The 26,027-nt window shown below is 47.8% G+C and overlaps 1 protein-coding gene across 5 annotated transcripts in view; it reads left to right on the forward strand.

Moving 5' to 3' along the window:
• Window positions 1–4,434: 4,434 nt before the first annotated feature.
• Pfkfb3 (6-phosphofructo-2-kinase/fructose-2,6-biphosphatase 3) overlaps window positions 4,435–26,027 on the forward strand; it is an 85,280-nt gene continuing 63,687 nt past the window's right edge. For all 5 annotated transcript variants that reach the window (XM_028891323.2, XM_028891336.2, XM_028891331.2 and 2 more), the window contains exon 1: window positions 4,435–4,609. In XM_028891323.2, the coding sequence (XP_028747156.1) occupies window positions 4,468–4,609 (142 nt within the window). In that variant the 5' untranslated portion in view covers window positions 4,435–4,467. The remainder of the gene's footprint in view (window positions 4,610–26,027) is intronic.

Consider the following 26,027-nt stretch of genomic DNA (forward strand, 5'->3'; position numbering starts at 1 on the left):
CATACAGCATTTAAAGGGCTCGAGCTTGAGTTTCTCTTTGGGAGCAGCTCTGCTGCGAACTAGAGCAGGAGATAGAAGTGTTAATCAATTATCATGAGCTTTTGACACAGTTTGGCCATTGTAACCTTACGTGTACTTTTGGCTCTTTCAGCTCTGCTGGATGACTGAGGTCTCCATGTCATATGTCACCCCTGTTCTACTCCTGGAAAAAAAAAATCCATAAAATCGAAGAGCTATTAAATTCTCCTGGGGCAGATGGCAGGACTGTAAACACCATGTGTCAAGTTCTTTCCAGGCAGCACGCCTTTGGCTTGCATCGTCTCTTCTTGCAACGGGTACAGGTGGCTCGCTGATGCGCTCTAACAGTTTGAGTGTGAGCTTTGCTCTGTTCTTTGAATGTGAAATCTTTATCACTCCGAGAAGCTGGCCGTGCAGCGTGTCTTTCCTGTAGAAGATGAACTATAAGCAGATTTAACAACTGCTTAGGCCAACCTTTCTAGCTGATGTTGATCTTTTTGCCTTCATTCTATCATCTTCTATGTAGGATGTAGCAAACTTACAGAGGGGCAGAGGTGTACGCAAAGGCAGCTGGAGAATTTCTCCAGTCTCAGCTGCAAGCTTCGTGGCAGGGTCTCTCACAATTGACACTTTTCTTTATTCTTGAACAACGACAGACGATCATTTCTAGTGTTATTTCCAGCCTCCGACTCCCTTTTTATCCCCACTAGACGTCCTCCTCCCCACCCACGCCTTTTCTTTTTCCTGATAACCCACTCAGTCCAGTCAGTGCTGCTGGTGTGTGCACAGGTGTGGGACTATCCCCTGGAGCCTAGGAATCCTCCCAGTGACACTCCCCCGGACAGAATGAGTCTCCCCCCTCCCCAAGCAACTGTCAGCTGCCAGTAACTCCTCATTAAGGAGTGGGGCCTGAGTATGATCTCATCTCCCCAGCTGTGCTGGGACTTTGGCTGGTACTTGGGTCGGTCGTGTGCAGGTAACTATGAGTTTATGCTTGTCACAGCCATGTTGTGTCCTGAAGGCAGCATTTCACCGTGCTCTTCCCCACCCTCTACTCTTACATCCTCTACTCTTTCCACCCCCTCTTCCTCAATGTCCCCCAGATGATGGTTGAGAGGGGGTCTTCTCATATCAGTTTAAGTCTCCCCTCTGATGCCTTTGCCATGTCCGGCTGGTGCTTTCATGGTTCGTTAGTGCCTGGAGCAGTAAGGACTTCCTTTTCCTTATTCAGTTTCCTTCTGACGGCAGTAGGGAAATCTGCCTCTTTCCAGAACGAACAGGAACCACAAGAAAGTGTATCTACGTCTTCCTATACAGTTAATGCCCTCCCTTTTCTTAATTCTGGTGCCCAAGTCAGGTCTGTTACCTCAGCTGAACAGAAATTTGGTTAGATCGATGTACTTGATATTTACCATTAGCTGTGGAATTGCACTTGTCAACACACCATGAAGGACCCTTTGGCAGGAGCGTGTCTAAATTATTAGCTCCAAGCAGTCTTATGTTAGAAACTCCATCCTAAAAAACAAAAAACAAAACAAAACAAAACAAAACAAAAAAACCCTGCCATCTAACACATACAAGTTTACAAGTTTAGAGAATGTTTAGGTTAAGTATCTGGCAATGTGCTTAAAGTCAGATGGTACCTGTACCTGGTCTTATAACATTTACCTACTAGATGGTTGTCTTTCTTTAGAAGATTGGGAACCTGGCCCGGGTCTAGATGGTCAGTGACTGCCCTGTAGTGCAAGTAGTAGATCAATTTCTTTTTTCTTTCTTTCTTTTTGGTTTTTCGAGACAGGGTTTCTCTGTGTAGTTTTGGTGCCTGTCCTGGATCTCGCTCTGTAGACTAGGCTGGCCTCGAATTCACAGAGATCTGACTGGCTCTGCCTCCCGAGTGCTGGGATTAAAGGTGTCCGCCACCGCTGCTGGCCAGTAGATCCACTTCTAAGACAGGAATAAGATACTGACTGATTTTGGTTGGTGTACTGCTGTGAGTTTGAGGCCAGTCTGATCTACAGAATGGGTTCCAGGATAGCCAGGGATACACAGAGAATCCTGTCTTGAAAAACAAAAACAAAAACAAGTATTTGGCTCTAATATTCAGTAAAATTCAATATTTCTCTCTAGTTATAACAAAGGTAACCCAAGGCTCTTCATGGGAAATCTAGACTGTACTAGGGGAGCCAGACAGAGTGTGGAACCCTTTAGGCCACAACACAAATGCAAAAACTAACAAAGGCTAAGAAAAACCAAAACAGCCTGAGAAAGACCTTCCTTCCTTTCTTCTCTCCTTCCCTCCCTCCCTCCCTCCCTCCTTCCTTCCTTCCTTTGTTTTTTGGCTTTTTGAGACAGGGTTTTTCTGTGTAGTTCTGGCTGTCCTGGAATTTGATCTGTCTGTAGACCACACTGGCCTCCAACTCAGAGATCCACATGCCTCTGCCTCCCAAGTGCTGGAACTAAAGGTATGCACTGCCGCCGGCCCCACCACCCACTGAGAAAGATTTCTACTAGCAGCAGATAAAGAACACTTGAGAGTCATTTCCAAAGCAGTGCCCTCCTTGAAGAATGGAAGCATGGGAACTTGGGACAGAGGTTCTGACCATCCTCCTGCCTCAGCCTCCTCAGGGCCAGGGCACTTTCAGGGCAAGCACACTCCTGAGCGTTCTCAGTTATAGGTTACAGTCTTGAACATGCTCAGTTTAAGGTCATTGTTCAAGAAGTAAAGATGGTGGACACACGTGGGGTGTGTGCTTAACTCAAGGTGATGAAGCAGATGCTCAAAAGCATACAATGGCAGCAGGAACACTTTGGGGACATAAAGGCGGCAGGTGGGGTAAAGCCTTTGGGCGTGCACAGCTTTCATTGTAAAGATTTAGTTGGAAAGAAACAGTACAGGACACTCTGAAGGTACGTTGGTTTAAGAATTCGACCCTGACTCACTTACCTAGCAGTGCAGTGAGTTTCCACCTCAGGATGGTTACTTCCGCTGTGTGGCATTTTCTTTCTTCAAAATGAAGGGTGGAGTTTCGGTGAGAACCTGTGAAACGCAGCAGACTAAGACCTTGATTCATTAGAAGAAGAAGAAAGGAAGAACCGAAGGATACCCCCATACTCACTCCACCCCCCCACACTCCCAGCCTGTTGGAATTTTCAGCTCACCTGGACAGGTCTGGTCATTGCTTGGAGGGGCAGCCTCTTGTCATTTGAATGGATGTTTCAAATACTAGGAGTTCAGGTGACTCTTGCTTTCTTCATAGTGCAACATAAAACAACATTTTCCAGCAAGGCGTGGTGGTGCATTCCAGGAATGCTCTTGGGAGTATGAGACAGGAGGAGCAAGAGTTCAAGGCCAAGCCTGGTCTACTAGAGAGTTCAAAGCCAGCCTAGACACTGGAGAACCTATCTCAAACAAACAACAACAGAAAAAGGAAGGGAGGAAGGAAGGAAAGGAAAAGAAAAGGAAAGAGAAAGTATCCCGCTTCCTATGACAGAAATTAACTTTCTGAGATGGAGTGTCTCACAGGCTGGTTTTGAACTACTGGACTCAAGCCAGAGCTTTCTATGTGCTTTGACTACAAACTGAGAATTAATTTTTTATTCTTTTTTCCTTGTTTGTTTTACGAGGTTTGCTTGTGTAGGCCAGGTTGGCCTAGAAGAGGCAGTAGTCCTGCCTCTGGCCCTCAAGGACTAGGATTAATTACCAGCCTGAAGACACCATACCAGGCTTGATGAGTAACGAAAGCCTTAATTAACCAAAAACAGGATCCTGCCTTGGGACATTTGGATCGACCAAGTATCAAGGCATTTGCCTTACTGTCGACCTCCCAGAGGCAAAATGTACTGAATAAAGCTGCCTCCTCCTCCTCCTCCTTCCCTAAGCGACACTTTCTCTTGACAGATTATCAAGTGGTGGGTGAGGAACTGTTTCAGACTCTGGAGAAACAAACCATTCATTCACTCCTGTGGATCTTAAAGATGGACACTTTCATCGGGTGTTCTGGGTGTAGGTGCTGGGGGCAGGAAACTGGGGCAGGAAGGGTACTAAACTAGCTTAGTATGAATACTGTTAAATATGAGTTTGTCTAGGCTGCTCCTCTCAGTCTCTATTTAGTGTCTATACAAGTCAACGAGGCATTTGAAACGCCTCAACTTTATTAAGGCAAAAAAAGATAAAATTCCTCCAAGTCCCTTCCTTCCTTACACAGCCCGAAGGAGCTGATGGATGTGCTAATTTCCATCCCCTTCCAGGTGGTTTTCCTCCATACTTGGCATCTGCACCGGCAGGCGGCACCTCCAGGGCTCTAGGCTCAGGGCGGGACCCGGTCGCCCACCCTGGCGTCCCGGCCGCCGCCCGCAGGCGCCCAGAGCGCACGGGTGACGCGACTCCCGCGCTTCCTGCTCCGCGGCGGGGCCTCCTCCGCACTGTGACGTGCCAGGCTGTGACCAAATATGTCCCTTTCCCCTCCCTCGCCGGCCCCATCGCCCGCAGGCCGCCTCGAGCCTCGGGGCTGCCACTTGGACGTCAGCCTGCCCAGGTGTCGCGGGCCAGCCCCCCCGCGCAGCGTCCTCGGCGCGATGCCCTTCAGGAAAGGTAGGGGGTTCCCGGGTTCTCCCCAGGTGCGGAGACCCTTGTCCCCTCGGGGATTCCGCCTTGCCTCCTCCCATCCTGCACTGGCCATCCTGCCGCGCGTTACGCCCCTTCGCTCGGCGCTGTCCCCTCCAGCCCTGCGCTGTCCCCTTGAGCCTCGTAGTGTCCGCAGCTGCACCACGTGGATGCGGGAACCCCCGCTGGGCTGGGAGGCGGAGAGCGCAGTGCTAGTGGAGGTACTTCTAGCGAACCCCAGGATCCTACGGCGTCCCAGCCCCGGAAAGCAGGCAGAACAGCCAGCCGGGGATTTCAGCGTTTGTTTCTGGGAAACTTGGGTCATTGTGATGGTCGGAGCTCCGCAGCCTGGGGCGGATAGGAGGGAGACTGCAGAGGGGAGGCCGCGGCGTGTGCAAGGCAGATCCCAGGCTAGCTCTGCCTTCGCCTTGTCACCCTGGGGAAGTCTTTTTTTTTTTTTTTTTTTTACCCCGCACTTTCAGTTTCCTCCGCGGCAAAATGGGCACAGGAAGAGAGCCGGCTGTGGGAGGACCGGCAGACAAGTAGAAAGAAGCAAACCGGTGCCCCGCTGAGGTCGGTCTGGCAGCCGCACGCAGTGCCGGTCTAGGCTTTGCAGGCTCTGCCCACTGCCACTGCTGCATCTGAGCTCATTCACCTTGGCATTCTGCCCCGGAGGCCAGGAGATTCCCATGGCTCACTGCGGGGGTCGCCGGAGTATTTGGTCCCATTTTACAGGCAGGGCTATGAAGGCCCAGTGAGTCTCCAAGCCACTGTTTAGAGCTGGGCGGGACCCCGGGCCACGATGCTCAAGTCAGAAAATGGAAGTGGGAGCTGCAGAAGGGTAGAGTGACTGGGAGACTTTCAAACTGGGACTCTCTGACCTCTGCAGTTTTGTTTGTGTGGACAGGAACGTCATGAAAGGCTCAGCAGGGCTTGGTGGCACGTGCCTGTAATCCCGGTGCCTGGGCTGATGGGGGAGGGATGGAGGCAGGAAGATCAGAAGTTTAAGGCCATCCGAAACTACAAAGCAAGTAGGAGGTCCCCTGGGCGACTGGAGACCTTGCTCGAGACAAACAAAACCCGCCTAAGGCTCTCCCACTGGGCCTGCGGACTTGTGGGTAGAGACGGAAAGAAAGCCTGGCTGGCCAGGTGCTGGGGCTGTGCAGTGTGGCTCTCGGAACTGCCTCCACCCACCTTTCTCGTCAAGCTTCTCTTCTTCCATAATTCAGGTGAATGGGCAGGTTATTTCTGTGGTTGCTGGGAGGCTATGGTGGCCTTTGTCCCTCATAAGCGCAGAGTGCTAAGGTACCATTCCCAGCTCCGGGCTGTGAAGAGGGCTGGCTCCCACTCCCGTGCTGCTGGAGATCCGCAAACGAAAGAACTCGGTCAAAGAGCAGCAGTGATAAGTTCTCTCTGGTCAGCTGGTGATGTAAGCCCACAGCCACTGTCCTCAGGGCCTCTGTTGCCCCATGCATAATGTGACCACTTTGTCCCCGGACCGCCTGTCTTGAGGGTGTCAGAGTCCTTATCTCACCTCATTAACTGCAGTGTGAAGAGTCATTGATCACCCACTTACTCACTTCTCTCTCTCTCCTATTATGACCTTGTGGTCTCCGTGGGCAAAGTAAAAGAAGTCAAAGGTGTCTGTTAGCCATCACAGAGCTTAGGGGATGGCCTTCCAAACTGAAGTAGTTATGCTCTTCATTTGTGTGGGGGGGGAGTGGGGGGGGGAGTGGGTCGAGATAGAGTCTCACTGTGTAGTCTGGCTGGCCAGGAGCTCAGTATGTAGACCCAGCTGGCCTCGAAATCACAGATATCCACCTGCTTCTACCTCCCAAGTGCCGGAATTAAAGGCATGAGTTACCACACCTGGCTCTCAGTGACTTTAAAATAAGATTGTGCTTTATAGCTTGTTGTGGTGGTACATGCTCATTATCCTAGCACTTGAGAAGCAGATGCAGGATGATCAGTAGTTCAGATTTTTAAAGATAGGATAGCACGTAACTCAGGCTGGCCTCACACTGGATACACATCGGAAACTGGCCTTGACCTAATCCTCCCACCTCCCAGGTGCTGGGATTTGCAGGCATTCAATGCCATTCCCAGCTAGCAGCTTTATTTTATTTATTTTTTTAAGAATTAGCTTATTTAGTGCATTATTAGATTATAAAGGCAAAGTATTTGTCAACTGCCAACCAAATTTGGCTCTGCATTTGTTCCTAGTTTTAATCTGAAGAACCATTGCCAAACTGAGGAAAGTATCACTTTCCCATTCCATGGTTACTTTCGGAAGGTCCCAGTGTGTGAGAAACTGCTTGGAGGTCATGCTGTCTGAATCTCCCAGACGCTTGGATTTGAGCCAAGGAATAGACTCCGGTGGGCTTTGAGTCTGAGGCAGAACTTCTTGCATGTTAAACTGTGAGCTTAAAATGTTTAAATTTTATCTATTTATTTTGTGTATGTGAATATACAAATACTTATACGCCATGGCACACATGTAGAAGTCATTTCAAGAACCAGTTTTCTGTCTACCATGTGGGTGCCGGGGGTTGAACTCAGGCTCTTAAGTTCGGCTGCAAGCATCGTTACCCCCTGAGTAACTGAGTTATAAACTAGTTCTGAGTTATAAACTCTTAGCAATATCCAACAAGTAGGAATCTCTGGGAGCTGGGGTGTGGTTTGTGTTGGCATCCTGCTTAACCATGCTCTGTGACATGGTCAGTTAGGAAAGGGACCACTGATACTCATCCTAACCCTGGGCAGACATGGGAGAACATATGTGTGTGCACATACCTATATTTTTAAAATTTTGAGCCATCTGAACATATCAACTATTCAGAGTACAGTTAAAATTAAGATATGAAGAAGTCTTTGCTGTTTTCCACACTAAGCCAAATGCAATCAAATAGAGGATGAGGTTTCTTCTGTTGGCCGGATGGAGGAGGCTTCTCAGTGAGCCAGAGGCTAGGAAGCCTATCCTTTGATATAGTTCTGTCCTTAATATTTATTTTTTATTATTGTGTGTGTTTGTGTATGATGTGTGTGCATAAGTGTGAATGCGCATGGAGGTCAGAGGACAACTTTCGGAGTTGGTTCTCCTCCTGTGGGTTCCAGGGACTTAGCTCAGGTCTTCAAGTTTGTGTGGTAAAGTGCTTTTACTTGCTGAGCTACATGGCCCTCTTTTTATGACTGACAATCATAAGGCCTGGGACCAGCATTGTAGGGGCCTGGAGGAAATGTAAATCAGGTAAGCAGAGGAGAGTTCGGTAAAGAGCTTTCTCTGAAAGATTGGGTAGGATCTAGGAAACCCCCAGAGGTTAGCAAGAAGGCTGTGTATCCACCTCAGGCCCAAGATGTTGAGGGGGCAGTGTGGCTGGCTGACTGAAGTCCTGGCCTCTTGTGGAGGATGCAGGCATCTGGTAGGCTACAGAGAGACCCTGGTATCCTCTGTCTCTGTTCTCATGGCACTGACAGCTAAGAAGCCCAGAGCCTGATGGCCCTGTCACTACAGGTCAATCTGCCTGGCTATAGAGCAGGGTAGACGTGCCCAGTGGTGGACAGTAGATGTGTTGGAACCACACATATCAACCTTAGGTCCTGGTTTTATGACTCCCCTACAGGAAGCACACAGTAATATCGCCTGAATTCCATTAGGGCAAAGTTCAGCAGTCCCATGCCAAGTCATCCTTGACACTGTGCTCCAGCATTTTCCAGGTAGACATAGGGCTCCCTCCCTGGACTGCACCTCCTAGGATATCCAGTAAGAGCCAAGAGGAGAAGGTCAGAGGTTGGCACAGGGCTATGATGCTGGCTCTGTTGGTAGAATTCGTGCAGAGCACGCACACACTAGGTCCCGGGTCCAATCTCCAGCGCTACAAAGACTGAGTGTGGTAGTACACACCTGTAATCCCAGCCCTGGGGAGGTAGAGGATCACACAAGATCATCCTTGCCTACATAGCAAGTTCAAGGCTAGCCTGAGCTGTCTGAGACCCCATAGAAGGAAGAGAAGGAGGAGGAGAAATCCGAACACAGATTGAGGTGTGGTGACAAATGTCTGTAATCTCAATACTCAGGAGGCTGAGGCTGGCAAATCTTTGTAAAATCAAGGCCAGTCTGCATTACGTAGCAAGACCCTGTCTCATAAAATCAAAACCGGTGTGCGGTGGTGCAATACTACAGTTCCAACCCTTGGGCAACGGAAGTCGGATTTTAGCAAGTTTGAGGCCAGCCTGGATGACATGAAGCCCTGTCTCTAAACCAACAAACAAATAAAGGAGCAACAGTCTGCTGTCTTTCTCTACTCTCTTTAACACTACCTCTAATGTTTAAAAAAAAAAAAAAATCCAGCAAACAAGTAAAATAAAAAGAATCCCTAGCAGAGAGCCAGTTCTGAGTTTCTGTTTTTGAATGATAAAAGCCCTCCACCCCCATCCCACACCTACTAAGAAAATAAGACTCTGGACAGAGAGGGCTGTGGCCTGGCCAGCTGCGGTAGATGAAGACACAGCCTCTCCTTGGATTTGGTGTTGTGGTGGTAGTGAGGTACTTATACCTGTGCATTCCACCTTTCTGACGTGGACTCCAGTGTATGGCCTTTTGTTGTTGTTTCGGCACTTCGTAATATAGGTAGAGTGATTGGTAAAGGGGATAGCCCCTCATACCCTCTGTGGCTCGGCAAAAAATGACCATCAGGATGCTGGCATCGGCTAGGCATCTTGTCTCTTGCTTGGTCTCCAGGGCGACTGCGGCTGTGGTGAGGGAAGATTTTCGGTCCCAGGACTGACTGGAGAAGCAGGGCTGTAGAAAGTGGCTCGAGGTTGGCTTGAATGAGGAGAAGTTAGGCAACATGAGTGCTGCAAGCCGCAATAATATGAAGTAGGATTTCAGCTGCTATGACAAGCTAATAATACCTGGAAGAAGCCAAGGGCCTTCCAGAGGTCAAGCTGGGGCTCAAGGAGTCTTGGTGATATTGGCTTTTGATTTTTAGCCATTTCTTGCTATGAATTTCTCATGTGCTATTGTAGCTTTTCCATCATTTATTGGGCACCATTTCCCTTCTACCAAAAGAATATTTAGATAACCTTCTGTGCAGTAATGCAGCCAGGATCCCTAATTTCAGGTCTTTCTGTAATTATCGTCATTAGCAGCATCTGGCCAGTACCATCCCCAGACGGATGAAAGTATCTTATCAGAGATACCTTTGTACTCTCTAAGAACAGACTTAAGCATCCAGACTATCTGTTTGTGAAGGCCTGGCAGATGTGCTAATTAAGCTTAACCTTTCCCTTTCCAAAGTCTTATCTCTACTTTTAGATCTACCTTTAACTATTAACTCAGAGCTAAGGGTTTCTACTTACAGGTACATCAAGCTGACTCAGGCTGCCAGGCCACCAAGTACACTCCCCCGACCTGCCAGAAAGCAGTAGCCAAGATAGCGTGGACAGATAAGGGGCCAAAGGAAAATAAGGCAGTTTTATTTTCACTCATCACTGATAGACTCCTAACACTCTAACCAATCACTTCTAAGAATGTAGTTGAGCACATAAAATCCCCCTTGTTCAGATATTAACCAAATTTAGCCCTCAGTTGATTCTATTTCTCATTAGTCACTTCCCTTTGGGGTTGCAGCTGATGGCTGGCAATTACTATTCTTTTGTGTGGATCTTATTGCCCCTCCTTTTGACCCTGAGGGAATTCAAGCCTGGTGACCTTACTTTAACCAGAGTATTGCTATTGCATGGGTATATAATTGTAAACCTCAGAGACTTGAGAAGACCAGACGGTAAAGAGAAAAAAGAATGGAAGAACTAGATGGGGAAGAACTGGATACAAACGAACTGAGATGGGGAAGAACTAGGTTGAAGGGCTAGAAGAGAGGACTAGAGGAACAGGATGGAAGATGAGGAAGAGCCAGATGGGGAAGAACTAGGTGGGTAAGAACGAGATGAGAAAGACCGACCGAGATGGGGCAGAATTAGATGAAGGAATTAAGATAGTCTTAGAGGGAACAGCAGAAAGATGTAGAGAGAATCAGGCAAGAAAGGAGCTAAGTGTGAGAGCAGAAAAGAAACTGTGTAGAGAGAGAGAACCGACTCAGAAGAATAAAGTGTGCAGACTAAAGAGTTTCCTGTACGAAGATTCATTTCTTGTCATCAAAGATTAGATTATCAACTGGTTGTAGATTCTTCCTGGACCCTGGGAGAGGGCTGTCGAGGGGCTGGACCCCCATAGTCCCCGTTACATGAGAATTGAGCAAACAAAAAGGGGGACAGGAAAGACGTCAGCTAGACACAGGGAGGAAGTCAGAAAGTTGTGGTTAAGTCAGGGAGCCACTGTGGAGGGAGGTGAGGTGGCACTCACTTCTGCAAGAACTTGACACCTTCCAGGATGGGGAAGATGGTTATATAGCTCAGCAGGAGAGTGCATGTCTCACAGGCAAAAGTCTCTGGGCTCTGGGATTTCGTCCTCAGCACCACAGAGGAGGAGATATGGGGGGGGGGGTGAAGGGGGGAAATATCTGAGTCTCATACATGACAGGGTATGGCTTAGTGTAGAGCAATAGTTCTCAATCTGTGGGTCGTGATCACTTGAGCTGCATATCAGATATTTACATTACAATTCACAGCAGTAGCAAAATTACAGTTATGAAGTAGCAATGAAATAATTTTATGGTTGGGGGTCATCACAACATGAGGAACTATGTTAAAAGTTCACAGCATTAGAAAGGTTGAGAACCTGGCCTAGAGCCTGGGTTCTCGACTAAATTCCCTTTCAGGCCTAGTGTCCGTCAAAACAAAAGTATTTTAAGTGTTCTTGCCTGGGCCCGTCATCAGAAGGGACAACAAATAAATAGCAGGTGAAAGTTCCAATAGTAGTGATGGGCTGGGGACCTGGTGCGCTGGTAGGACACTTGCCTGGAAGCCTGAGGCTGGGGTTAGATCCACAGCCTCACGAAAACAAAACAGAATGCTAGGCACAGCAGCTCACACCTGGAATCTCCAGCGCCCAAGACACAGAGGCTGGAGGATTGCTGACAAGTAGTGAGGTTCAAGGTCAGCCTAGGCTATACAGCAGGAGACTGCCAAAATATAAAACAAACAACATCCCCCCTAATAAAAACATGGAGATGGCTCAGTGAGTAGGGGGTCCTTACCACACAAGCCTGGTGGCCTGAATTTGATCTCCAGGAACCACATACATAAAGGTGGAAAGAGAAAACTGACTTCACAAAGTTGCCCTGTAATCTCCACACTCATGTCACACATATATATCACACACACACACACACACACACACACACACACACACACACACACACAGAGAGAGAGAGAGAGAGAGAGAGAGAGAGAGAGAGAGAGAGAGAGAGAGAGATGCATACACGCACGCTAATTAGAGAGTTAAGGGATGGATCATTCAGAGCATTCACTCCTCTTGAGGGGGACTTAGGTTCAGTTCTTAGCACCCACACTGTAACTTGAGTTCCAGGGCGATCTGACACCCTCTCCTGGCCTCTATGGGCTCCTACATGTAAACTCACACAGACAAGCATGCTAAGTAAATCTTACAAATTAGAACTGTTCCAGACACGGTGGTGCATGCAGGGAGGCAGAGGCAGGCAAATCTCTGAGTTAGAGGCCAGCCTGGTCTACATAGTGAGTTCCTTGACAACCAGGGCCCTAGGACACCAGAGAGACCCTGTCTCAAAAGGAAAAGATGAGGAGGAGGAGGAGGAGGAGGAGGAGGAGGAGGAGGAAGAACTATGACCACCTCCCCCCAAACAAAATCAAAGGCTGGACATGTGATTCACACCTTCAGCCCAGTGCTCAAGATCAGGACCCAATAAGAGATCAGGACTTCAAGATTGTCCTCAACTGCATATCCAGTTGCAGCCTGGGCCATATAAGACCCTGTCTGACAAAGTTGAAAACCAAAACCAAACAAAAAAAAAAAAAAAAAAAAAAGCAAATAAGTAGATTTTTAAAAACCACATTAAGTTTGAATTCCTCCAAAAACAAATAAAAACAAAGCAAATGAAAGAAAGGGGAAACAAATATGAACCCCCAAACTCTCCTAGTTTCTTCCCAAGTGCTGGGAACTAAACTTAAGACACTTTGTGTGAGTCCATGATCCTCATCTCCACCCTCAGAGGCCCTAATATTAGCATGACTGTTTGAAAGATAAATAAGAAGAGCCTGAGAAGGGTTAGGTAAGTTGCTAAAAGCTTTGCAGCAAATTATGTCAAATTATGTGAGAACAGAGCGGGGGGGGGGGGGGGGGGGGGGGGACACACGCGCGGGCGCGGCAGAGACCTCTGCCTTCTGCCTTTCCCACGTGGGCCAGAACTGCCACATGTTGTGTAGCGTGGCCTGGCATGGTCTGATCTGGTATGACATGGGATGGTGTGGTGTGCCATGTCAGGCAGACCCAAGTGGTGCACCAAGCCTCCATTAACAATCAAGTTATTTTTTGTTGTTGTTTTTTCAAGACAGGGTTTCTCTGTGTAGTTTTTGGTGCCTGTCCTGGATCTCGCTCTGTAGCCAGGCTGGCCTTGAACTCACGGAGATCCACCTGACTCTGCCTCCCGAGTGCTGGGATTAAAGTTGTGTGCCACCACCGCCCGGCTCAACAATCAAGTTCTTTATACAGAGAGAAGTAGAGAAACAGCATCAGACTCTGGGTCCCTCTGCATCTGTGAGAGATGTGTGCCAGCCCATGAGAGGTGCTTATGGCTCTGCATCCCAGTTCAGGACTCCTTCTTTTGTCTTCCCAATATGGTCCAAAGAGCAAATCCCAAGATATCCTTAAGGAGGGAGCTGTGTTAGCCATTGAGTCTTTCATCTGATCCTGGACTCCAGTGAAGTGCCGTGTGCTGTCCTCCACTCAGGGCTCCCTAGGTGGATGCATTCAGGGAGCTCTCTTATTTGGTGACTAAGAGCCTTCTGGGTATGAACTGAGCTCCTTAGACTTGTGTGTGTGTGTGTGTGTGTGTGTGTGTGTGTGTGTGTATGAGTGAGTGAGAAAGCCAGAGAACATGCTCAGTGTCCTTCCTCAGGTGCTGACCATCTTCATTTTTGAGATGATTTCTCATCAGCCTGTAACTCTCCAAGTGTGCTAGTCTGGTTGTCTAGTAAGCCCCACAGATCTGCTTGTCTCTGCTCCCCCCACGCTGGGATCACAGCTATGTAGCAGCCTTTTGTTGTTATTTAGAAAAAAATAGGTGGTTTCTGGGGATCAAACTTAGGTATCCATGCTTGGAGCCATCCCCCAAGCCCCTCCCTGGCCATTTTCAGAGACTGTCTCTGACTCCAGCTTTGACATGCTTCCCCCAGAGAAGGAGTCCGAGGAATGACATCAGCCGTGGGAGGACCTGACATGATAATGTCATCTACAGAGTTCACATCTGAGAACCACATAATCAAATTAGGAAAAGAAATAAATGTCACAAGAACTCTCGTGATGTCTTAAGTTAGTTTATGATCCTGTGTCCAGCTACATTCATAGTGATCCTTGGCTGCATGTGGAGCATGGGCCATGGGTTGGACACACCTAGTTCTTAGAACTCATTCAGGTAGATTTTCTTCTTGTAGAGAGTTAAAATACCAACTGCTCATAAATCCTGGGGGGATTGTGGGCCTTTGAAATTTCCAAGCTGCTGTGAACGGAGCCTTCCTTTCACGGTCCCAAGCCACTGAGAACATCCTTGGGGAGAGGCCTTTGTTCTCTGCACCCCAGCACTCAGCACAGACACTCATAGTCTCGCTATTGCCTCAGTATCTGTGGCAGATGTCCCTCACCATGTGTCTTCCTCTCCTGATAGGGGCTGGCGAGATGGCTCAGTGGGTCATAGTCCTTGCCACCAAATCTGACAACTTGATTTGGGGCCCTAGGATTCCCACAAAGAGAACTGGCTCCTGCCAATTTTGTCCTCTGACCCCCACACATGTATCATGGCACTCGGGATGTAGTTCAGTTGATATAGTACTCAACTAGCATGCAGGAGGATCAGAAGTTCAGTGTTATCCTTGACTACACATCAAGTTCAAGACCAGCCTGGGATACATGAGACACTCCCCCCAAAATAACAGCAGAGAAAGAAATCACAAATAATCACAGATGTCATACAAGAAGAGCAGGAGCAGGCAGGCGAAGACTCTCCTCTTGCCTGACATTCTGCAGGAGCTGTGTGGTCGGAGGGAATGCAGTAGCTCCATGTCTGTTTTACCATCTACTAACCCAGCCCTCTGACATAAGGGTTCCTGAGTGGCCATCTAGAGGGACCACTTATTCCACAGGCCGATGGACATGTTTACAGACCAGTCAGTCTGTAAATATGCTTTCATCATTTGTGCTCCTGTGAGATGGTTCTGAGAGCTGCTTACGCAGGAAGAGGCAGGGGAATGACCGGGAGCTAGGAAACTAGACCGACAGGTCACCTCAATCAGGCACTGTTTGAGTGATCTCAAGAAAGCCACTAAGATCACCGGACTCCATTTACCTAACTGTCAGAGAAGAAGATGTGCTAATGTGCTCCCAGCCCTGATTCTGAGGTCCGTGTTTTCCAGTTGCTTGGATGCTTATCACATACATACACCAAGTGCTTGCTTGGCCTTCAGAGCTTACTGGCTGAACTGAACACAAGAAGAGAACGGAGGGACTCAGTGGGTAACGGAGCTCAGTTGGTAGAGTGCCTGTATAGCACGCACAGAGCCCTGGGTGTGCGCCACAGTGCCAAGTGTGTTGGTGTTTATCTGTAATCCCGGCGCTTGGGAGGCAAAGGCAGGAGGATCAGGAGTTCAAGGTCATCCTTGGTTACAAGAAGAGTTCAACTCTGACTGAGCTACTTGAGACTGTCTCAAGGGTGGGGGGTGCGATTCCATTTGCACTTTTCTCCTCCAAAGATTTTGTGCTGGATGTCTGTCAGCATCTGTAGGTGAGAAGCTAAGTTTTCAGGCAAATGTCATACGAAAGGTCTTGCTTCTGGTCTCTGGATTCCTTTGGCTTTTGACTTGACAACTGAAATGTGTGTCGTGAATATACCGTCTCCTTTCACTGAGATTGCCTGCAGCTCTCTGTCTCTCAGAGCAGGCTGCCCTGCGCACAGGTCTGTTGTTTCTTCAGGTGGCTTCAGGACAAAACACTCTTTGATAGGGTTCCCACAGTCTAAAGTCCCTCCTGAGGTCTAGGGAGAAAATGACTATGCATTTGTACACTTGGCTAAAAGGTTGGAAGCCCTTGTGTTTTCTTTACATGCCCAATGGCAGGCAACTTGAAATCTACAGAAAATAAGAAAGACAAAACTGCTCAGCATTTCTGTCCTTGGAAGATAACAGTTGCCAAAGATTCCCTGTTTGGGACCGGGGCTAAGGATGAGAATGTAGCTCAGATGTTAGAGTGCTTTTTTTTTAGGATGCACCAAATCCCAGGTTCAATCCTCAGCACCTCATAATCTGAGAGTGGTGGTGTATATTTATCCCAGCACTTCAGGGATGGAGGCAGGAGGATCAGGAGTTCAAGGTCATCCTTGGCTACATACAAGGATTATTATTATTATCATTATCATTATAATGATTATTTGAGACAGCCTTTCTGTGGAACCCAGGCTGTCCAGAAACTCACTGTGTAGATCAGTCTGGCTTTGAACTCACAGGGATCTGCCTGCCTTTGTTTCCCAAGTTCTGGGATTAAAGGGGTGCCACACCATGCCCCCAACCTACATAGAGAAATTGAGACTAGCCTGGGCTACATGAGAGCCTGTCTCAAAACCCAAGAAGCTAACTAACCCCCCCTTCCCTCCAAAATGGACTGGGGATGGGGGAGAAAGTGAGAAGAGGCTGGAGAGGAACAGCTCAGATCTGCAGAGCACTGTCTCTCCTCCTGCTGACCTGTAACTGTATATACAACGCCCCCTCCCCAGGGGGGAGGGTGCGGGGGGGGGGGGGGGGGCTGTGTCTAAGCAAGGAGGCTTGGCTCCAGGGTGTCTCGTGCCTGGCAGTCAAGGTACTTCATAAGAGTAGATAAGCTTCGAGTTATCCTGCCCCTCCCTTCCTGGAGCTCCTTCTCCAGGTTTCTTCAGAAGTCCTCCTCATGGACCACTCAGCAGACAACCTCCATCTGTGTTTTGCAGGCACTCTGTCAGAAGGAATGATGTTTTGACCCCCTGTCCCGAGGAGGATTTTCCAGAGGCTCCAGTGCCCTGATGCTCAGAGACACTGAGATACCAAATGCTTTGAAGTTAGCTGCTCTTTCCCATGGTGGCATTCGAGACTTTCTGTAACCTCTCTCCCTTAGGCCAGTTTGGCCAGGCTAGGGGTTCATCCAGTTGCCCTGCAAGGATGAGAAAGGGCTAGGTACTTAGTGGGAGGCAAAGGGGAAGTTGGGAAGATACCTCAAAGGAAGCGTGGACTTTGAAACCGGAAGAGAGAAAGTGAAGGTCCGCTGTGGGCTTGAGAAAGACACAGACAGGCTCCAGGGAAAGGCTGCCCTTTGTACTGAGATCTGTGCCTGCTGGGAGCCGGATGCCAACTTAGATCAGTGGGCACTGAAGCATTGGTAGCCGAAGGACAAAACTGCACCCCTGATGGTTTTGTTTAGTTGCACTTTAGAACTAATTCAGGCAGTGTCTTATGTAACCCACGTTGGTCACACGCTTAATACGTATTAAGGCCGCCCTAAACTCCTACCTCCACCTCCCCAAGTGCTGAAGGCAGAGGCATGTGTCACCATGCCCAATTTTACTGGGGGAACTCTCCCGCCTTCCTTCCTTCCTTCCTTCCTTCCTTCCTTCCTTCCTTCCTTCCTTCCTTCCTTCCTTCTTTCTTTCTCCTCCTCCTCCTTCTCCCCTTCTCCTTCTCCTCTTCCTTCTCCTTCTCCTCCTTCTTTTTGGTGCTGCTGGCCCTCAAACATGCTAAGAAAGCATTCTTCTACTGAACACATCTCCAGGCCTCATTTTTACTCTTAAAATGTTTGAGACAGAGTCTCACTAAGTTGACCAGGCTGCCCTTCCACTCATTCTATGGGCTGGACAGACTTCGTTCTCACAATCTTTCTGCTTTAGTCTTCCCTCAAAGCTGGCATCATAGGCTCGTGCCATTAGATTCATCTTATTGCAAAGCTTTTTAAAAACATTTTTCAGGCCAGGCGTGGTGATACATGCCTTTAATCCCAGCACTTGGGAGACAGAGGGAAGTGGATCTCTGTGAGTTATAGACCAGCCAAGGATACATAATGAGACCCTGTCTGAAGAAAAAAAAAAAAAAAAAGTTTTGAGATTCATTAATTTATATTAAGAATTTTTTTTTGAGGCAGGGTCTCTCTCTATAACCCTATCTGTTCTGGAACTCACTATGTAGACCTGGCTGGCATGGAACTAACTGAAATGTGCCTCCCTTTGCCTTCCAAGACTTTTGCCACCATGCCTGGTAATTTAATTTAAAAAAGCCACTTTGTTGATATGTTATTTATTTTTCTTTTATGGGTGTCTCGTGTAGATGTACATCTGTGCACTGTGTACAAGGAATGCCCAAAGAGACCAGAAGAACATGTCAGATCCCCCCTGGACGTGGAGTTACAAACAGAAGTTGCCATATGGATTCTCGAAACCAAACCTGGGTCCTCTAAAAGAGCAGCCAGTATATTCTTGCCCACTAAGCCACCTCTCTGGCCCCTGTAATTTAAAATTTAAAACATTTAAACATTTTGTTTTATGTCTATACACCACATGTGTGCATTACCTGCAGAGGTCAGTAGAGAGCATTGGATCCTCTGGAACTGGCTGTTAGGCCCTTGGGGGTAGCTGATGCTCTTCACCAATCAGCTGACTTTCAAGCCTTTAATCAATCAATCAAATAATTAATTAATTTTTGGAGACAGGGTCTCACTTTGTTACCTGGCTGGCCAGGAACTCCCAAAGCTCTTCCTTCAGCCCTCCAAGTGCTGGGATTAGGTGAATGTGCCACCATTTATTATGTTGTTCTGTGTGTGGGTACGTGCAGGAGGGCCAGGAGAGGGCACCAGATCCCTGGAGCTGGAGTTACAGGCAGTGGTGAGCAGCTTGATGTGGGTGCTGGATATTGAACATAGATCTTCTGGAAGAGCCAAACACACTCTGTACTCCTGAACTATCTCTCCAGCCCACCGCAAAACTTTTTTAAAAAGTTTGATGCCCCAGAAATTTCGATGAATAGTTTTGTTTGCTAATTTGGAAAGCTGCTTCCTGAAACAACTTATCTTTAGGCTGTATGTACAGCACATCCGGCTATTTTCTAGTGTATTCCGTTTCATTGCAAAAGACTCTGGTTTTGCTTCAGTAAGTTGACTCCAAGGCCACAGTCGTCTATAATCCATGATTTTGAGGTCACTCTTCCATGTACCAGATTATCTGCAGAGATTGGAAGTGTTAGCTCTCCTTCTTAGCTCCTTTGCAGCTAAAGTTCTGGGTATGGCTTAGGTACTGTGGAGAGTTCTATGTAGCCCAAAGTAAATGGTCTCCTAATGCCTGTATTTTGAAGGCTTGATTCCTACCTTGTGGTGCTAGTGATATGTGGCAAAAATTTATTATTATTATTATTATTATTATTATTTGCCTTAGTGTTTGGCCTGCGTGTCTGTGGGAGGGTATCGTATCCCCTGGAACTGGAGTTATAGACAGTTGTGAACTGTCATGAGAGTGCTGGGATTGGAACACAGGTCCTCTGGAAGAACAGCCAGTACTCTTAACTACTGAGCCATCTCTCCAGTCCCAAAGGTGTGGATCTTAATAGCAGGAAGTTGTCACCGAGGGCATACCCTTGAAGGGGATATTGGAAGCTCAGCTTCTTCCACCTCCACTCTTTGCTTTCTGGTCACCATGAGATGAGTCATGAGGCTTTGTACATCACAAGCAAGAAAGCAACCGAACCAACTAATTGTAATCTGAAAGCAAAATAAGCCTTTTTTCCTTGTGAATGTATAATACAGGGGGTGGGGGTGAGGCGTGGACAGGTGTGTGTGTGGGGGGAGGTGGGTTAGAGAAAAAGCTTAGCGGTTAAGATCACTTGTTCCTCTTCCATTCCCTGCTCCATTTCAGGCACCTCAAAACTGCCTCTAACTCCAGCTCCAAGAGATCCATCACCCTCTTCTGGGCACGCGTGTGCACACACACATGCTTTAAAATAAATTTATGATACCCTTATAAGTTGATTGTCCCATGCATTTTGTCACAGAGATGAAATGTTGACTAGCACACTGAATGACTAGTAAACCAGTATGAACTGAGGGTAAATGTTGAGGATCCAACAGTGACATGTAGCAGACTAAACCCATACCTGTGGAGCCTTACATCATGGCAGAGCTGGAGTGGGAACAAGATCCACAAAAAAAACAGGTAAGAAAGTGAACATTGAGGTGTAAGACCCTCTCCTGGCCTTCTGGTATACCTTCAATCTCCTGCACATACCCACACACAGGACAACATAATTTGAAAGACCAGGGGGTGTTACATGTGGGGAAGCACCAGGCAGAGGCCTCGTGGCTGGAGTGGGCAGCTAAGCACTGAGGAGCTATGTTGCTGCAGAGTGGGTATGGGAGCAGAGCAGGGGTGGCCTCAGAAGGCAGTGGGCAGCTAACATAGGTTCTCCACGACCACAGTAAAACCTTCTTCACCTTTTGTGTACAGGTGCCATCTCTCCAGTCCCAAAGGTGTGGATCTGAATGGATATGAAGGCCTGGGATGGTTTTAATGAAGGCAGGTGTGGTGGTTTCAATGAATACAGCCCCCCATAGGCTCACACACTTGCATGCTCATTCCCTAGTTGATAAACTGTTTGGGAAGGATTGGTAGGTGTGGCCTTGTTGGAGGAGGTGTGTTGCTGGGGGTAGGCTTTGAGGTCTCAAAAGCTCATCTCAGACCCAGCGTCTCTCCTTTTCTCTCTGCCTATGGCCTGTGGATTAGGATGTAAAGCTCTTAGCTACCGCTCCAATGCTAGGCCTTTCTGCTTCCCACCGTGGTGATAATGGACTAGTCCTGGGCAATTGTAAGCAAGCCCCCAGGAAATGCTTTCTTTTATAAGAGTTGCCTTGGTCATGGTGTTTCTTCACAGCCATAGAACAGTAGCTAAGATGGAGGTGTCACTTGAAGTTGTAAATATACATTCGGTCGGGAACCACTTTCCTGAGTCATAGGGTGAAGCTGTTCAATCAGGTAGGAGTTTCAGGCACAATGCAGGCAAGCAGATGATGGCTTAGGCCAGAGATGGTGGCGCTCGTTGATGGATCTGTGTGGGAGAGAGAGAGTGACTCACCAATCCCTCCCACAGTTGCCTCCTACCTGAACTTTAGAAGTGCTGGGGCCACTGTTTTCTTTTTTAGCAGCTGCGCTGGAGTCGAGGTGGTAGACTGCAGTGTGCTGAGTGAAGCCTTCACTATAAGACAGGCACCTACTGTCTTCAGGCCCTCTCTGGGGTTGCCTTCAGTCACCTGTGTGAGGTCACCATGACCTCTCTGAGCGGCTATGCCTTTGAGGTCTTATGTCTGATAGATGTTTTGAACAGCCCACACGAGGTCACTATAACCTGCCTGAGCAGCTTCAGCTTGTGGTCCAAAAGGACGGAGATTCAGCAGATAGCCTTCCAGAGAGAACTGATATGCTTTGAGTCAATTACCACGTAGACTTCTTTTTGTTGGCATCGTTATTCTTGTCCTGTATATATGTGTGGGGTGTGAGTACATGTGTGTTTACATATGTGTTGGTGCACATGTGTGCAGGCATGTATGCTTGTCCACAAGCATGCATGTGGGGGACTAAGGGTGATGTCAGGAATCTTCCTCGATCACTCCACCTTACTCACTGAGGCCGGGTCTCACAGTGAAACCCAGAGCTCTCTGGTATGGCTGGTGTCGATAGCCAGTTTGCTTTGGGGATCCTCTGTCTAAGCCTTCTGAGACCGGAATTATAGTGACGCTGCCATGCACACCAGGTATTTATGTGGGTGCTGCATATCTGAACGCTCATCCTCTTGTGTGTCCAGTAAGCGCTTTAACCACCGATTATAGCACTAAGTCCCTGGCCTTCTTTTAAAGAAGAAACTGGCTCGACATGGGGATGAGTGCCAGTAAGCCTAGCACTTGGAAGACAGAGGCACGCATAAATAGATAAATAACAACAAAATCAAGACAAGATTTTTTTTTTATCAACTTGTTGCCTGATAATCGCCTTATAATAGCGGCTGGGCGAGGTGTCACATATCTTTAAAGACCGATCTCTAGGAGTTCAAGACCAGCCTGGTCTACACAGAGAGTTCCAGGCCACCCAGAGCTACACAGTGAGACTGTTTCAAACAACAGTGACAATATAACCCTCTTAAAGGAAAGCCAGTGTGCACTCTGCCAGGAGTCACACTTTCTGTCACATCATGTGCGGTAACTTCGATGTCCCTGGAGAGTGCCAGAGGGAGCCTGTGTAGCAGGGATCACGATTTTGTTAGATGCTGGTGTATATGAAAGCTTTGTTACTAACTCGTTAGACTGAGCAAAATGTCATAGTCAGCCGGGTGGTGGTGGCGCACTCCTTTAATCCCAGCACTCAGGAGGCAGAGCCAGAAGGATCTCTGTGAGTTCGAGGCCAGCCTGGGCTACATCGTGAAACCCCAGGACAGCCAGGCATACACAGAGAAACCTTGTATCAAAACAAAAACAAAACAAAACAAAAAACCAGCACAGTCACGTGGCCTCTACTGCTTTATAGGAAACTGATTTATTCTCTAACCTTATAAAAACTCCCGAACCACTCACTTCAGAATGAATTCCCATAAGTGACAACATGGGCCCATGTTAGGAAACTGAGCAGGGAGACTGTCCTTCTTTAAAATCTGTGGCTGTGTACTTCTTGGCTTCTGTCAGAAACAACTGAATGACAGATAAGACCTTTTAAAAACCAGGCTCTAGGCTGGTGAGGTGGCTCTGTGGGTCAAGGCATTGCTGCTAAGTCTGATGACCTGAGTTGAACCCCTGACACCCGCACAGTAGAAGGAGAGAATGTTGTCCTCAGACCTCCTTGTGTCCTTTTGGGCACATTTCTCCTGACCCCAACATAAGTAACAGTTAAAAAACACAAACCAACACTTCCCGTTTGGGTGGTGTGTGCCGGTAGGCTATGCTGAGGAGGCAGAGGCAGGGCAAAAATCACAAGTTCTATGCCAGGGTACACCTTTGGAGGAGCTGAGAGTGAATAGGAATCAGAATGACCATTATATGAAATGCTCAAAAAATTAAAAATCATGCTGTGTGATCTGGGTAGTGTGGTCCATGCCTGTAATCTCAGCACTCAAGATGAAGTAGGAGGATTTCTGTAAATTCAAAGACTGCCTGGGTTACATAGCAAGTTCCAGGCTAATCTGACTTTTGTTCGGCAACGGCACTTATTTTTGTGTAATTGCTAGTTTCAGGGTTAGCTGTAGGTTAGAGTCTATGAGATTGCATCAGGCCTCTGATACTTGTGATGGAAGTGCTATCTTCCAAACAACGATTTAGATTTGCAGTGGTTGAAAGATCGTTAAATATTCATGGTGGTATTTCCTTCTAAACTTGCCTATCTCATGGTAGCTAATACATGTAATCCCAGAATTTAGGAGTCTGAGGCAGGAGAATTACTTGTATGTTCAAGGCCAGCCCAGCCACCAAGACCAGATTCTAGCTATTTTAATTAGGAAAATGAGATTCCTAATGATAACATCTGATGACCCCCACGAGCAATGGCATTTTGTAAAGGGCAATCAGTGAGGTCAAATACCAGAGTTCCTGGGGCCTCATAAAGTATCTACACAGATAGGCAAGTTTAGAAGGAAATACCACCACAAATATTTAATGTCCTTTCAACCATTGCCCAGTGGGCATGTACTACTTTAAAAAACAGAAAGTAATTTTTGTATCTGGGCATGGAGGTGCACATCTATAATCCAGCACCAAGGAAGTTAAAGCAGGAAAACCTTGGTTTGGAGACCAGCCTGGACTACATAGCAAGATCCTGCCCCCCTCCATAAAGATAATAATAGCAAGCCACAAAGACATATATGTATGAAAATGAAAATGTTACAATGAAATCCATTATTTTGCATGTTCAATAAAAATTAAAAACTTTTTTTTTTTTTTTTTTTTTTTTTTTTGGTTTTTTGAGACAGGGTTTCTCCTTGTAGCTTTGCGCCTTTCCTGGAACTCACTTGGTAGCCCAGGCTGGCCTCGAACTCACAGAGATCCACCTGGCTCTGCCTCCCGAGTGCTGGGATTAAAGGCGTGCGCCACCACCGCCCGGCCAAAAATCTAATTTTTTTTAAAAAAAATTGTTTTTTTGAGGAATCTCATGTAGCCCAGACTAACTCACTATAATATGATCCTGAACTTTTGATCTTCCTGTTTCCACCTCTCAAGTGCTGGGCTTACAGTTGGGAACACCGCATCTAGCTTCCAAAAATTAATTTCATTTATTTACTTATTCATTTATTTATTTAGAGACAGAGTCTCACCACCTAACTCTGGCTCATCTGGAGCTCCCTATGTAGACCAGGCTGGCTTCTAACTCCTAGAAACCCATCTGCTTCTGCCTCTCGAGTGTTAGGATGAAAGGCGTGTCTCGTTCAAAAAGTAACTCACACGGCAAAGACAAAACAAACACATTTGTAGATTGAATGTCAACACATGGAACATTTTTATTCTGCCTGTGTTTTTCCCGAGAGTAGGTATGGGGGTGGGGGCGATGAAGAAGGTAGGTTTATGTCCTGAAGTGGTTACAGGGAAGAGGACCCGGGAGAGTCGGACAGACGCCCCAGCCTGGGGTAGGTGAGGAACTCGGTCTCAGAGACCCCATATGGGGAGACCGGGACTCGGTCCTCCACCGTATTCGCCTCCAGAAAAGCGCTGGGTACCACTGCGCAGCCTAGGTAGAGAGCGTCCCTGGCCCCAGCATCCTAGAGGGGTCAGCCGGGGACTCCCAGAAGCTGGCAGAGCAGGGGCGTGGCTTAGAGGCAGGACCGCGGGGATTGGCTGCGGCGCACGGCCCACGGCCCACGAGCTGGTCAGCGCACGCCCCTCCCCTCCGGGGCCGAGCCGCACGCTGAGTTCACGTGCCCCTCGGTGCTCTCAGCTGTCGCACGCACGTGTGTGCGCGCCGCGGGGACCGAGGGCTTGCAGCTCCGGGGCTTCCCGTCGCCACTCGCAGGCTGGGTCGCTTTCCTAGCAAAGAGTTTTCCGAGAAGCCCAGGGAGCCGCAGTGCTTTGTAAATAACTGGAGGAATCCCGGAGCTGGGTGCGGCCGGGGTGGGCGTGCAAACCCCACAAGAGGAAAACAGTTACCGGGAGAGATCTTTTTTTAAAAATCTGTTTCCTTTATTTTTTTTTTTTTTTTTAAATCTTGAACTTGGGCGATTGCCTAAGAGCACAAGGTGTTTTTAATCTTAGACAGTAGTACAATTGCTTGGCAGCAGGGCGTGCCAACCCCCCTGATCACGGACGCGATGTTCTGCAGAACATTTGTGTAAATAACCCACGGAAACCGCTGTAGGAAGACGGCCTCCGACCATCGATGTTCATTTTGGACCGGAAATGACAAGGCCAAAGTTATCTCTAGGGTAGGGCATCAGCTCTGGGTACCCTGAGAATGCCCCTTACCTTACCCTCTAGGTTCAGAGGACCTAGAATGCATTGTGTCTGATTACATACAGCACTTAGCTAAGAGGACGGGTAGAATTGTTGAGCTGGTGAGGGTGGAAATGTCATTTGAGGCTCCCTTATAAGAACTGAGGATGTTCTATTCAGGGCAGGATAGAGGAGGCATACGACTTTTATCTGCTAGTATTTGGTAGCCTGTGTAAATAGAAGGTTTCGCTGGTCTTAGATGTAAATTTATAGGAGGCAAATTTGAGGTCTGTTACAGAAAAGTATATAGGTTTCTGTTCAGGAACCAGGTCCAGCTAGATGTTCACGTTCATTCATGAGGGATGGGTAGCTAAGACTCAGTTTTCATCTTCTGTACCCCAAGCCTTTGTGTCTTCATAAAACATCTGTCTTTATAGAATAGATGATCTTGTAAAAAGCCATGTTGCCAGGAGGATTTCTGCACTGATTATATCGCTTTGGCCTGGAAGCTTTGTCGAACCCTCTTGAGCTATGTGGCTGATCTATTTACAGGTGGAAAAGGACTGCCCAGTGCTAAGAAAGGATGCACATCTCCACTTCACCCATGACAGCCCTCTTCTGTGGTGGTTTCTCAGGCCATTGCTCTTACACTTACTGAAAGAATGATCCAGAGTGTGGGTTTAACGGATACCACAGGATCATGATACCCACAGCTGTTCACTGTTCCCGCTACCCCGTAGCTTTAACTTTTTACCGCTTCCCTCCACACAGCTGATGAGCTCTGCAAGAGCTGGGACTGAAGGA

This window comes from Peromyscus leucopus, chromosome 5, assembly GCF_004664715.2.
Source record: "Peromyscus leucopus breed LL Stock chromosome 5, UCI_PerLeu_2.1, whole genome shotgun sequence".
Classification (NCBI taxonomy): Eukaryota; Metazoa; Chordata; class Mammalia; order Rodentia; family Cricetidae; genus Peromyscus; species Peromyscus leucopus.